The 15,544-nt window shown below is 36.2% G+C and overlaps 1 protein-coding gene across 1 annotated transcript; it reads left to right on the forward strand.

Annotated features, from left to right (window-relative positions):
- Window positions 1-11,059: 11,059 nt before the first annotated feature.
- On the forward strand, window positions 11,060-14,506 carry LOC127178621 (carcinoembryonic antigen-related cell adhesion molecule 20-like). The gene is made up of 5 exons (XM_051131597.1): window positions 11,060-11,338; window positions 12,827-13,135; window positions 13,660-13,935; window positions 14,040-14,288; window positions 14,487-14,506. The coding sequence occupies exons 1-5, from the start codon at window positions 11,155-11,157 to the stop codon at window positions 14,504-14,506; spliced, it is 1,038 nt and encodes a 345-aa protein (XP_050987554.1). The 5' UTR covers window positions 11,060-11,154.
- The last annotated feature ends 1,038 nt before the right edge of the window (window positions 14,507-15,544 follow it).

Below are 15,544 nucleotides of genomic sequence, written 5' to 3' on the forward strand. Positions count from 1 at the left end.
TCATGACCATCCCATAATAGATTTTATAACTGACTGAGTGTTCTTTAAACAACAGCACAAAGGAAGAGACTCTGTGAGTGACTTTTAGTTTCTGTTACATTTTGTTTCTATTACACATTTGACAGGTTCTTTTTAGTGATTATAACTGAGATTTTGTTTTTCGCCCTCTTTTGACTCTTGATCTTTTATCTCATAAAGGCTATTAAAGAGTTTATGGCTTTCTTGCAGGTGACACGTGTTTATTTTTACAGCCAGCTCAAATGGACTTTCACATATTACAAAGAAATGTTTTGAAGTTTAAAGACAGAATTTGAGCTATGGATATTGACAGATATACAATTTAGACGTTTAATAAATGTTTAATAAATGACGTTTTTGTTTCATCATTTAAGCACTATCAACTGATCATCATTGTGATGACTTTGTAATGTAACAAAAACAAATGACTATTTGTAGGATTATGAAGAAATAAATGATTTCCAGAGGACTAATGGAGAGGGATCAAATTCAGGGAATATGAATGAATCTAGTCTGTATGTGAATCTTTATGAAAATGTTAGACATGGAGCTTCAAGCAGGCCTACTTCTACTCCTCCACAGGTGAGCAGTTTCATAATATTTAAGTCCAGTTTGTCCCATTGTAGAGCATCATATGTGTTTTGTTTGCATCACAAAATAAGTGCTGTTGTATAGTTTTGCAGTAAAACAATAAAAAAATCCATTTGGTTGTTTTATTTTATTACATACTGTGTAACTCCATTCAGGGATCAAACCCTCCTCTTGTGCGCAGATGACTAAATTAAGACACTGACATATACCACACTGAGACTTCCTGCACATTGCACTTTTCACACACATCACACACTTTATTTACATAAAAAGCAGATTCAACACCCTGTCCATGTTTATTTATTCCATATTTTGATTACGCTGTCAGTTATATTTGGCTCTGTTTATTGCACTGTTTATTGATCATTATTAAATTTATTCTGCAATTTTTCTTCTGAAATCATTGCAAAAACTGTAACAAACATCCACAGATTCCATTTGGTCCTGCTGATGTATAAAATATCATCTGTAACGTGAGCAGTCCATGCACTTTCTTCTAAATGTTTTTTTTTTTTTTTTAGTATTTTGTACTGTGACCATTTATTTTGTTATTTATTGCAAATGTGTTTACAGCCAAAGATTGCTTCCTCGTTCTTTCTTTCCTGAAGTGGGTAAAATAAAAGAAGATAAAGCTGTAATAATGGGTAATACAAAACAAAACAATGCCTCATTCATTACTAATTTTACCTTTAGATCTCAGCATCACTCAGGGAAAAGAAATAAGGAAGTGATATTTTGTTGTGGTAATAAAAGTAAATTGTGGTAGACAAATTGATATGTTATTTCTAAGGAAATTACGTGTTTACTTAACTGTGTTGTTTACTTTGTGCTTCTCTCTGTTTCTCAGGGGATTTGTAAAAGGACATTTCAAATATTTGTTTGCAAATAAAATCTAAAATTTTCTAAAACTCTGCAACTTTCGATTTCTTTTTCTCTACGCTCTACACACAAAACCCCAAAAATAAATACACAACATGCAAACATTCACATCTTGCGAAAAAAATTCTTCATAATTTTAAACTATTTTAAATCTTATTAAAATTGTGTTTTTGCATCATAACTCTAAATACAACCACCAAATGATTAGCTATATAGAGAGCAACACGGATATGACAAATGTAAAAACTTCTGTCTTGTGTCTTGTTTCACATTAGGTGTACAGTGCAGTCCACAGCACAGCAGTTTGTACATGAATGTACATGAATGTGCAGAAAGGCTATATACTGTTTATGCATATTCATTACTGTATGTATTTAGGCCTACATTATGAACAGAAAACATAACAAGCATACATAATAATGAAATATCAACAACTTGTGACATTTTGTGTCCTCACCATTTAAAAATGCTAATAAATCAACAAAATCATGTCTGTATTTAATTAGTTATTTATTGAAGTATTTATTATTGACATAACCAAATATGTAAGTCATGACTCATGTTAACATCCAGCGCTAGGTGGCGCAGTGAACTCAATAAATGCCGTTCATCGTTACCTGAAAGTGCATTTTAACAGTTGGAGTGATTTGAGCTGCAGCTCCTGACAGATGAGCGCCATCATGATGGTTTTCAATCGTTTGTATTGGATGCTGTGGATAGTGTCGTGTTTCGGTGAGCCTTTAGAAAAAAAGAATATAATCTTGTGTGCTGTTTTCTATATAAAATAACTACAAAGGTTGTAGTTAATTGTTAATATCAGATTTTTTAAGTGCAGAAACAAGATGTCTGGCTTTTACAGCAAATGATGTTTGTTGTTTATATGAGTAATTGCAGGAAAACAAAACAAAAACAAGTGTTAGGTCAGGTCGTTTTCTCCACTTATTGATTGATTGATTGATTGATTGATTGATTCACACAGGACAATATTTAGGTGAAGATCTGCAGTTTTCTGAGCTGGCTACTGGAGCAGTAGGAGGAAGTGTGGTGTTGGCCCCTGATAACCCGCCCTCCACATCAACTGATTTAATTCAGTGGCATTTTGGAACAAGTCCTATATTGACAGCACAGTCTGATTCAACTATAATAGCCTCAGCATACAGAGACAGAGTCAGTTTTGACAGAAACACTCTCACTCTGGAGCTCCAGAACCTGAGACTGGATGATTCTGGAATATACAGTCTGACTGTAGAAACTAGTACTGGAGATCAACTAAGAGGAGAAACTTCACTACAAGTGTTTGGTGAGTGTGTTGCTAAAAATGCTGATACAGATTATGGCATAAAATTGTGTTTCATAAGTACACGGTGTAGGTCAAAACAATGTGTACACCGTTATTATAGGGGTTCATATAATTGTGTAGGCTACAGTCTTTTATTTATCTTTATTTGTCTATCCTTTCTGCTACATTTTACTTGCATTTACATCTTTTTTTATCTCTCCAGTTGATTAGATGACAAAACACAAATAAATATTACTTTGGAATAAGTGGAGTGTCTTTGTAAACACAAAACACGGATGCGCCTGGAAAAACCGAGCGCGTCGCACCACGTGCGCGTCGCGACCGCGTCGCTCCCGTTATGAGCGCAGCTGCCGCGCGCCTATATTTGAAATATGATGTGTGAACGGCTCCGTCACACGAGCACTAAACAGCGCTGTGAGATCCAGTGCGAAACACTTGAATTCAGGGATGAACACAAATTACTCAGTGATTCAAACTAGTTTAAAGCTGTGTGCAACGAGACAGTCACATCGCCATAATTTACCATGGATTTACTGTAGTAACACTCACTGCACCATAGTATTGTGGCAACAATGTAGGATATTCACATTAAATTTTATTACAGGAGTAATGGTATATAATTATAGTATGTATGTATTTGTGATTAAGCTATAGCATGTGTGCATTTATACTAAATGTTTTTAGACTACCCTATTCATACAAATAGGCTACTTATAAAACCATGTAGTTATATTTTTACCATGGTATTGAGGTACCATTATGTGTGGTTTTAACTGTTTATCATGATTTAAAATGTATGCATGGTACTATGGGAGATCAATGCTTAATTAAAAAAAAATATAAAACTGGGTCAGAATAAATTTAACCATATAAAACTGAGGTTGCTACAATTGAGAATGAACAATTTACCTCTGCATCCTCAAGCTACTATCAAATATGCATTTCTAAGAGACAAAAAAGTGATATTATTAGGGGCCAAGCACCGAAGATGCGATGACACCTATTGTATCCGTTGGCGTTCTTCTTCTTCCGCTCTGGAGTCTATGGCAGCCCATAGAACTGCTTGCGGGAAAGTTGTGAAATTTGGCACACTCATAGAGGACAGTCTCAACATTAACCATAGCACGTTTGAAGTCTCTAACTCAAACTCTCTAGCACCACCACTTGTCCAAAGTTTCAATCATTTTATGCTAATAACTTTTGAACCATAAGGCACAGAAAAAAAATTCTTTTTTCCTCCGAATCCTTGGCTCATGCCGAGTCAAATGAAGTCCAAAATTAAAATCGTAAGGTTTAGTTTTTTTTTTTATTATTATTAATTTTTCTATTTAGATATTTATTTTGTTAAAGGGGTCATCGGATGCCCATTTTCCACAAGTTGATATGATTCTTTAGCGTCTTAATGAAAAGTCTCTAATATACTTTGGTTAAAAATTCTCAATGGTAGTGTAAAACAACACCCTTTTTACCTTGTCAAAATGAGCTCTGCAAAAATCATTTCATTCTGGTCAAGGCTGCTTTAAATGCAAATGAGCTGTTGTAAGGAAAGCTGGATCACGAATGATTTGCGCAAACATAGATTGATATATACACTCATAGAGGACAGTATCAACATTAACCATAGCAAGTTTGAAGTCTCAAACTCTCTGGCACCACCACTTTTCCAAAGTTTCAATAATTTTATGCTAATAACTTTTGAACCATAAGGCACAGAAGAAAACTTTTTTTCTCTGAATCCTTGGCTCATGCCGAGCTGAATGAAGTCCAAAGTTCATAAGGTTTAGTTTTTTTTCTATAATTTTTTGTTTGTAAAACCTACTATTTACACTTCTGAATGGTTTGGCCCAAAATCACACAACTGGTCTCTTTAGATTCGGTGCATCATGCCAAGTCCAACCATACCCAATTTTCCCATGTCAGCCATTTTGGGTGTCAGCCATATTAAATATTGTCCAAAAATGCTATATTTTACGAACGCATTGACATATCATTACGAAACTTGGTATGTGTCTTCAGCACCATGCCCTGACAGTACTCAGAAAGTTTGGGGGCAGATAAAGAAAATTATTATAAAGAAATGTAGATCAGGAGCAGCATTCCCTTCACAAACAAACATAATCCACTGCATCTTCAGCAGCTCAGATATCGGGAGTAAATGACTACCACTACGTTCATTATTACATCCAGCAACACAACACCTCAATCACTCAGTTCTTATCTAATTTACATCCCTGCTCCGGCATTAAAACATGGAGGTTGGAGGTTGTACTGTTACAACTGATCTGAGGTAAGACGCTGTCAATCAACTATTGTGGGAGCGGCCTCTGTGGGGACGCCACAACAACAGGCATCTGAGAATGGCTCGATTTGAAAAAGGGAATGTTATTTTTACAGATTAATTAAAAACCACTGCATGGATTTTTATCATTATAGGGTAGATTTGTTCAAACAACATGTAAAAGTGAACTTAGCATCCGATGACCCCTTTAAGGAAAATTAATGGTCTGGTTTCTACAACTTTCACTTTGGAGCAAAAATCTGACTTAAACTTGAAAGAAATAAAGATTTAACATTTATCGTGATAATTATCGATATTGACTAATATGAAAAAAATTATCGTGAATTTTTTTTTGCCCATATCGCCCAGCCCTAGCCTGAAGTCTACGAGATGTTATAGAGAAACATAATTAAAAATGCAAATGTACGTTGTTGTTACTACCTCTAAACAAAATGAAATACAGCAGGTGGAGTAGTTAATTATTTAATTGCAAAAAAAAAAAAAAAAATGTGAGAATGCAATTGACTGCAACCTGTCATTTTTATTTTCTTCCTTTTTTTAGATGAAGATCTGCAGTTTTCTAAGCCAGCTACTGGAGCAGTAGCAGGAAGTGTGGTGCTGGCCCCTGATAAGCCGCCCTCCACATCAGTTGATTTAATTCAGTGGCATTTTGGAGCAACTCCTATACTGACAACACAGTCTGATTCAACTATAATTGCCCCAGCCTACAGAGACAGAGTCAGTTTTGACAGAAAATCTCTCGCTCTGGAGCTCCGGAACCTGAGACTGAATGATTTTGGAATATACACACTGACTGCAGAAACTAGTGCTGGAAAACAACTTAAAGGAGAAACTTTACTACAAGTGTTCGGTGAGTGTGTTGCTAAAATGCATTAGTATATTTACTATAGGCTATATAACAGGCTTAATAGATGAAGACATGAAACGGGTATTTTTTAAGTACATGGGGTAGCTCTAAATAAAGTTAACACCTATTATAATAGGGGTTCATATAATTTGTGTAGGGTACAGTGAAAAAGAAAACAATAACAACAAAAGCCTAGTCTTTTTACGTTCTCTATACTCTCTGCTACATTTTACCTGCATTTATCTTTTTTTTCTCCAGTTGATTAGATCACAAAACACAAGTAAATATTACTTTGGAATAAGTGGAGTTTCTTTGTATAAACAAAACAACTTTACAGCTGTGTTACAAGCCTCCCCATTTGTCTAGGGGTAAGCGAGGTTGTAACAAATTGTTAAAAAACAAACAAACAAACAAAAAAAGTCTAATGGTCACATCAATTCCTTGATCCAGAAAGCAACAAACACATTATTAAGAGAATAGTTTATTTTTAGTTTTATTTTTATTAGTAACAAAATAGCAGAAACAAAGGAAACAAAGGAAGCAAATCTTTAGGAGGGGGCAATGCCAACATAACAAACAAAATACTCTATTAAGGAAAATGTTAAATAACCTAAACAAAAGAAAATAATAAATAAACAACAAAGTCTTACCTTACTCCCTAACTAATATAGACAGAGACAAAATTCCAAGTTAAAAGAAAATGGCACCCCCTCCCTACAGATTCCTAAAAGCAATAATGGTATTAACACAAAAATTAAGAATAAAATGAAATAATTGTAAGCATACTGAAATGCTTACAATTATTCTTTATTATACTTCTTGGGTTTCTGTGGCATTCACTCACTACCGATGACTGATGAGCAACTGCTGGAACCCAATTAGCAGTCTGCAACAGGGAGAGAGCAAGGGAAGAGAGAGCAAACATATGCAACACATAACACACCCAATAGAAAACATCACTATCCAAAGATTGCACATTTCACAAATACGTCTACAGGGCGTAACACCTCCACCACTAAAAATGTAAATAAAAGAAAAAAAAAAAAACCTTAAATTGCAAAGCCCAGTTGTCTTTTAGATCGTGGACACAGTATTTTGGTAGCGCTCTCTTATTGTCTCGACAGAGCATCTGCCATAACGTTCTCCACCCCTTTCTTGTGCCGGATATCCAAGTTGTACTCTTGTAGAGTGAGAGACCACCGTAGCAATCATTGACTGGCACCTGTCATACAAGAAAGGATATAACTTTTAGCTATATAGATATATAACTTTTCACAAATAGAGGTAACATACTCATCAACAGGCATAGGTTTAGGGGACTGCCTTAACAACTGATCACTTACTAAATTTAACAGACCATGCAGTCTGTCCAAATATGAGTTTAGAAGGGCTGAAACCAAGGAACACCTGTACAGTCTCTATGGTTGCAAACATTAAGGAAAGCCCTTAGCCCAATCTTTACCAGTCTTGATGCAGTAATGTTGCAACATTGCCTTGAGAGTTTGATGGAACCTCTCTATGGCCCCCTGTGATTCAGGCTGGTAGGCACTAGACCAGGAATAAGCAATGTCGGTCCTGGAGTGCCAATGTCCTGCTGAGTAGCCCTAGTAATTCTGGAGACCTTGATTAGCGTGTTAAGGTGTGTTTGCTAGGGAAGCTAAACTCTACAAGACAGCTGCACCCCAGGACTGATGTTGCCTATCTCTGCACTAGACATTTGGTGGCCAACACCAAACATCTCCAAAGCTTGCTTGAAAACTTTGGAGGTACAATTTGAGCCCTGATCGCTCTGAATTATCCTTGGTAGTCTAAAGGTAGTACATAACATAAGAAGTTCTTTTACCACCACCTTAGCCCTCAGTGTACGTAGTGGAATTTCTTCAACAAAATGCGTTGCTGCACACACTGTTGTTAAGATATACTGATGCTCTACTTTGCAATTTGGCAGTGGTCCGACGTAGTCAATAATCAGTTGATCAAATGGATCATTCACAAATGAATTAGACAAATTTTCTGATTTGGCTTGCTCACTATCTGGCAGACATGGAAAGATTTACAGAATTTAGCAATAGGGTTTTTAAATCCAGGCTAGAAATGCGGTAATACATTTTAGTTAAACCAACATGCCCAGAAAGAAGATTTTTATAGGCAAGTTTCAAAACCTGCTGCCGATAATTGGACGGCAAAAAATCTGCCGCACATCCTACCATCTTAGCTGTCCTTTTTGTGGTTTCCATTTGTAAGCCCTCCCACCCAAAATAAACTCCTGAGCTGAAATCATGGGCACTACTCTCAGCAGCCTTTATGCACTCTGCCAAGGAAAGGGTCTGCTCTCTGTGCAGCAGCTAAAGACTCTGCCCACCTTCAAAGAAGTTCCTGTATCAACCTCCTCCCCCACAGAAGGTACATCAGGATCTGGTGATACAAACTACATTCCATAGCTTCAGGCACCTAATTAGCTATAACTGAGTTTGACAAATCTACTACTTTCTTAAATTTCTACTTCTTTCTTAAATTTGACTGTGTAACCACACAGAAGGGAAACACAGAGGGAAACTTTTCAGCTAAATCATAATTTTGGGAAGTACAGTATTAGGCATGTAAGTCAGTAGGGAAGACTATGCCACCTGTGAAATTGTTCCCAAGAATCAAGTTAACACCCTCTACAGGTCATGCACAGCGAAGTTGACCGGTCCACTTACAATGGCAGACTTAAAATATACAGTATGAAGCAGCACATTGACACAACGCATCTCAGTTCCACATATTAATACTTTGTTGCAGTAAACAAAGTTTCAGAGAACGGCAAGATTCGCGCAGAGATATACAATTCATCTGCTCCTGTATCACACAAAATTATTCCATGTTTAAATTCCGAATCAGGTGATAATGAAACTGTACCCCTAAACAAAAAAGGCTGATAAGTCTCCACTTTATCATTGTTAGACCGTATGAACTCAACAAGAGTGACATTTTTAGGCTTACAAGCGCCACTCTTCTCCTTCCAGGCTTTACAATCTGCAGTCAGGTGGTTTGGATCGAAGCAAAAGAAACAAATCTGCTTATCATCTCCCCCATTTCATTTTACGAGACATTTTGCCCTTATAAAAAGTTACCCAAACTCTGTCCTGGAGGGCCAGTGTCCTGCAGAGTTTAGCTCCAACCCTGATCAACCACACCTGATCCAATCAAGCTTTTACTAGGCATTCTAGAAACTTCCCGGCAGATGTGTTGAGGCAAGTTGGAGCTAAACTCTCCAGGACACTGGCCCTCCAGGACCGAGTTTGGGCACCCCGGGTATAGCTAGTAAGCGCCTCTTGGCTTCAGCCAATAGAAGCCTGTGCATTAATGTGCCCCTGGTGTTGTGTACAGGGTTCTATGAGGGGTAGTGATCAGTTAGGCAATAGAACATATCATTTAACCTAATGAAAGTCTTTGAGATGTTCTAGCAAAAAGTGTGTGTGTGTGTGTGTGTGTGTGATATTCAATTAACTGTCACAATTGTTTTATTTTCTCTTAATTAATATAAATTAATAAAACCCAACTTAATGTAATAGAACTGAATCAGTAAACTTAAAACTTTTCTTTGAGATGAATTAACTCGTAAATTACATGTTGTTACATGATTGAAGTGATTATTGTGATCCTGACTTGTGTCAACATCCAGGAGAAAGGTAGCACAGTCAGCTCTCTGCTGTCTATAACTACAAACTGAAAATGTATAGTTCAGATAACTGAAGCTCCTGACAAATGAGAGTTTAATCATGATGGTTTATGGTCATTTTTACTAGACACTGTGAGTGTTGTTGTGATTTTGTGAGACTTTTAGCCTTTTTAGCAATGAGGCAAATCTTGTTTGTTGACTTTATGTGTAAAATAATTACACTAGTTATGGCTAATAAATGAATGAATGAATTTATATATTTATTTATTTATTTGTTTGTTTGTTTAAACTCCAGAAAAACAAATGTATTTACAAATGAATTTATGTATTTATTTAAACTGCAGGAAAACAAATGTCAGATTTTATCATGTAAGGGTAGAAAAATGTATGTCTGGCTTTTACTGCAGATGTACTTTGTTGTTGTTAATAGCACTAAACAAAATTAAATACAAAGTAGGTGGAGTAGTTAATTATTTAATTGCAGAAAAACAAATGTAAGTATGCAATTTGCTGCAACTGCTCAATTTGTATTTATTTATTTTTTGATTGACAATATTTAGATAATGATCTGCAGTTTTCTGAGCCAGCTACTGGAGAAGTAAGAGGAAGTGTGGTGTTTGCCCCTGATAATCCACCCTCCACTTTGATTGATACGATTCAGTGGCATTTTGGAACAACTCTTATACTGACAACACAGTCTGATTCAACTATAATAGCCTCAGCATACAGAGACAGAGTCAGTTTTGACAGAAACACTCTCGCTCTGGAGCTCCGGAACCTGAAACTGGATGATTCTGGAATATACAGACTGACTGCAGAAATTAGTACTGGAAAACAACTTAGAGGAGAGACTTCACTACAAGTATTCGGTCAGTATGTTGCCAAATTGCAGTAGTATATTTACTATAGGCCAGGGGTGCCCAAACTCTGTTCTGGAGAGCTTAGCACCAATCGCAATTAGACACACCTGAACCAGCTAATAAAGGTCTTACTAGGCATACTAGAAACATTCCAGCAGGTGTGTTGAGGCAAGTTGAAGCTAAACTCTGCAGGACACCGGCCCTCCAGGACCAAGTTTGGGCACCCCTGTTATAGGCTATATAAGAGATGATGGTATAAAATGGGTATTTCAAAAGTACATGGGGTAGGTCTAAATAAAGTGAGCACCTATTATTATAGGGGTTCATATAATTTGTGTAGGGTACAGTGAAAAAGAAAACAACAGTATTTCAGTAGACCCCCCCTACCCAAATAAAAATGTCACTAGGCTATTAGTCAATAAATAGACAATTTGTGCTTTCGTATGAAAGAATTCAACTGACATTACTTTGAAACTTTGCTTCTTTGTTTTTCTAGCTGAAAAGTCCTTGATAACATAGGTAAAATTCTGCTTTTGGAAAACAACCTGTCAATTTTTTTGTTGTTTCTTAGGTGATGTTCTGCGGTTTTCTGAGCCAGCTACTGGAGCAGTAGGAGGAAGTGTGGTGTTGGCCCCTGATAACCCACCCGCCACATCAACTGATTTAATTCAGTGGCATGTTGGAACAACCCTTATAATGACAACACGGTCTGGTTCAACTATAATAGTCCCAGCATACAGAAACAGAGTCAGTTTTGACAGAAACACTCTCGCTCTGGAGCTCCGGAAACTGAGACTGGATGATTCTGGAAAATACAGTCTGACTATAATATCTAGTACTGGAAATCAACTTAGAGGAGAGACTTCACTACAAGTGTTCGGTCAGTACGTTACCAAAATGCTTTAGTATATTTACTGTAGGCCAGGGGTGCCCAAACTCTGTCCTGGAAAGTTTAGCTCCAAACCCAATTAGACACACCTGAACCAGCTAATCAAGGTCTGAAAGGTTACTAGGAAGCTACAGGCAGGTGATTGTTGGAGCTGAACTTTGCAGGACTGCGGCTCTCCAGGACCAGAGTTCACCACCTCTGTTATAGGGGTTAATATAATTTGTGTTGGCTGTCCTCTCTGCTACATTTTAGTTGTATTTTTTCTTCTTAATTAGATGACAAAACAAAAATAAATATGGAATAAGTGGAGTTTCTTTGTAAAAACAAAATAACTTCACAGTTTGAATGTTTGTGAGTCTGCCCCCTCACAGCCAGACTTAATGGACATTATAGCAGTGATCCCAATTAAAAACATAAGAGGCTCTATACTATTGTAGAGGCTAATGTACTAATATAGGCTAGTGAAATATCAGCCCCCTTGTGATGACATTTTGTGTGTCCCTATTATGAAAAAATGCTTATCAGCCAAATCGTGTTTATATATAAATCGATCTTCATCTTGGCTTCAGTCAATAAAAGCCTGTGCATTAATGTGGCCCTGGTGTTGTACACAGGGTTCTGTGAGGGGTAGTGATCAGTTAGGCAATAGAAAATGTCATTAACCTGATGGAAGTCTGTGAGATGTTTTAGAGAATGTGTGTGTGTGTGTGTGTGTTTGTGTGTGTGTGTTTGTTAGTCAGTTTGCTATTTGTGTTACAATTGTGTTTTATTTTCTCTCAGTAAATTAATCAAAACCAACTAAATTTAATATTTAGTTTAAAAAAAATATTTTTCTAAAATTAATTAAAGTTAATTAATCCCATTAATTTACACTTTAAATGATGGCTGAAGTGATTATTGCTTTTATGTTATCCTGACTTGTGTTAACATCCAGCAAAACTGTAGTGCAGTGAGGTCTCTGCTGTCTATAACTACAAACTGAAAATGCATAGTTCAGATAATTGAAGCTCCTGACAGATGGGAATTTGATCATGATGGTTTATGGTCATTTTTACTGGACACTGTGAGTGTTGTTGTGATTTGGTGAGACTTTTAGCCTTATTAGCAATGAGGCAAATCTTGTGTGTTGACTTTGTGAATAAACACTTTGTGAATAGAGTATAACTACTCTAGTTATAGCTAATGAATGAATGAATTAATTCTTTTTTATATTTATTTGTCAGAAAAACAAATGTATTTACAAATTAATTAATTAATTAATTAATTTAAACAGCAGAAAATCAAATGTCAGATTTTATTTTGTAAGGGTAGAAAAATGTATGTCTGGCTTTTACTGCAGATGTACATTGTTGTTGTTACTAGCACTAAACAAAATGAAATAAAGTAGGTGGAACAGTTAATTATTTAATTGCAGAAAGTATGCCGTTTGCTGCAACTGGTCAATTTGTATGTATTTATTTACTGATTGACAATATTTAGGTGACGATCTGCAGTTTTCTGAGCCAGCTGCTGGAGAAGTAAGAGGAAGTGTGGTGTTTACCCCTGATAACCCACCCTCCACTTCGATTAATGCACTTCAGTGGCAATTTGGAACAACTACTATATTGACAGCACTGTCTGATTCAACTATAATAGTCCCAGCATACAAAGACAGAGTCAGTTTTAACAGAAGTACTCTCGCTCTGGAGCTCCGGAACCTGAGACTGGATGATTCTGGAATATACAGTCTGACTGTAATATCTAGTACTGGAAATCAACTTAGAGGAGAAACTTCACTACAAGTGTTTGGTGAGTGCACTCCTAAAATTGGTTTAGTATATTGACCACAGGCTTTATAGAGTTAATAGGTGATTATATAAAATGGGTATTTAATAAATAAGTGAAAAAAAATGCTTTAAAAAGCAACATAGCACATAATCATGGATGTGTGGGAAAAAATACATTCTAATGGGAACTGTTTCAAATACCTGTTAGTGTAGAATATCACTTTTTTTTATTGTTTTGCTCTTGTCCCACACATTCAAGCTTCTATGAAAATCCATGAAAATATGAATCATTACAGCTTGAAAACTGAAGATTTAAACAGAGTTATGGATTATGGTGGCCTCTGGGCCTCTAATAGTCCATAATATATTCCTGACACACATACCTCAAATGTGATTTTTAAATCTTATTTATCTATTTTTTTCACATGCAGAAGTTCAAGATCTGTTTACCCCCCTCTTCTCACAAATGTGAATTGGGTCCTAACTGAATTCAGTGCTCACTAAATGTGAAACACTCATTTTGCTCTTTGTCTCTCATTCACACAGAAAATATAACTAATGTCAGGCTTATTGGTCCAAAAAAACCATTAATAGAGGGAAAATCATCTGCTAACATCATCTCTCGTGGAACTGGCAGCATCACCTCTGTGCAGTGGATGAAAGATAACAGTCCTCTGTCTCCTAGCAACAGAATAAGAATTTCATCTGATAAAAGATCACTATTCATCAGTCCAGTGCGGAGATCAGACAGTGGAGAATATCAGTGTACATATACAAACCCTGTCAGCTCTGGGACGGCGAAACTCAGCCTGATCGTCAACTGTAAGTGTTAAACATTCAAACATGAAGATGATTTAAGCTCAAACCTGATGAAATACAGACATTCATTTGTTCCTCTAACAGTGAGTCTCTTGTCTGTGTTCTAGATGGACCAGATGATGTTTCTATTCAGGATGTGGTGGATTTAGGGGTTCGTGTGTCGCTCTCTTGCTCTGCAAATTCTCAACCTTCTGCCTCATTCAGCTGGAAGTTTAATGGATCAGACACTGGTGTGACCACAGACACATTCACCATAAATCAGACTGATTTCACACACAGTGGAGATTATGAATGCACAGCTTTGAATAGTGTCACAAAGAGAAGTGTCACACAAAAACATGCTTTACTAGTTAAAGGTAAGAATAGTTAAAACTAACCTGAAATGAGTTACGTTTTGATAACCAATGCTTTAACTTACATTTGCAACTAAATAAATACATAAATAAATAACTCTACTGTTCTATACACCCATGTTGTAGCTTCTGCTTTTATTTTGTTTTAGAAATGCAGTGTTTCTTTAATTGTCTGTTGCTGTTCTTGTATGTTTACTATAGTAGGTGGCGGAGGAGGCTGAAGATGTCCCAGATAGCACATGACCACTGAAATAATGCTAAATCAGCATCAGTGGAATGGAATTAATGTCGCAAGATTATGTTGTTTCAGTGCCACTTTTGCTACCTCAATTAATGTTAAAATGTCAACAAAAAGTCAATGTAAAGTCATTCAATCAACAATTACAAATATCATTCAATTACACTGTGGTGTTGATTCCATAACTGTTGTTGAATCAGCAATACAATGTGATGTATAATGTTTGCCCCTGTAGTTAATGTTGAAACAAGGCTGAAATTTTAACACAATAGCTAATGTCGGTAAATCAGTGTTATACTGCAGTGTATTCCTAAATCAACATTGTTTAAACAACATTGAAAATGCAATTGTAATTTAATGTAATGTCAACATTATTATTATAATCTGAGAGTTAACATATCATTAACAATTCAACTATGCTACATCAGTTCCTGATCGTTACAAAGTTAATACAGTAAAACACTGTATAGACAAAAAATAAAAAAAAAATCTTTAAAGTAGTGAAGTGACTTTATTTACTTTACACAAATATCTTCTTTAAACACAATCAATGGAACATGTAATTACACCCACCCATGCATCCCCGTGCATATATGCATATACAATACAGACACACACACACACACACAAAGTGGACACACACACAAAACCCTGAAACTCATTAACCAAATCTCAAGACAAGGTCTGCAAAATTGCAAGCACAGTTTTTGCTTTAAGCTACAGATTATGCAAATATGACTGCACCTTTACATTCAGTTTTCAATTCTGTATCGCACTTTGTGCAAAACACTACACACTGTTCTCTACATTAGGCTTAACATTTCCTTTGGAAACCAATAGAAATCACAATGCAAACTCTAGACACTTGTGTAAACAGCTGCTGAACTGTTCTGAACTGTGCTCTGATCCTTGGAGAGTCTTTGTTGATTGGGAATACTTGATTATTTATTACCTATATTCCTTTGTTTAGATCAGAAGTTCTCAATCTTCGGAACTAAAGCCCCCCCAAACCTTCCCTTAT

This window comes from Labeo rohita, chromosome 16 (genome assembly GCF_022985175.1).
Source record: "Labeo rohita strain BAU-BD-2019 chromosome 16, IGBB_LRoh.1.0, whole genome shotgun sequence".
NCBI classification, from domain to species: Eukaryota; Metazoa; Chordata; class Actinopteri; order Cypriniformes; family Cyprinidae; genus Labeo; species Labeo rohita.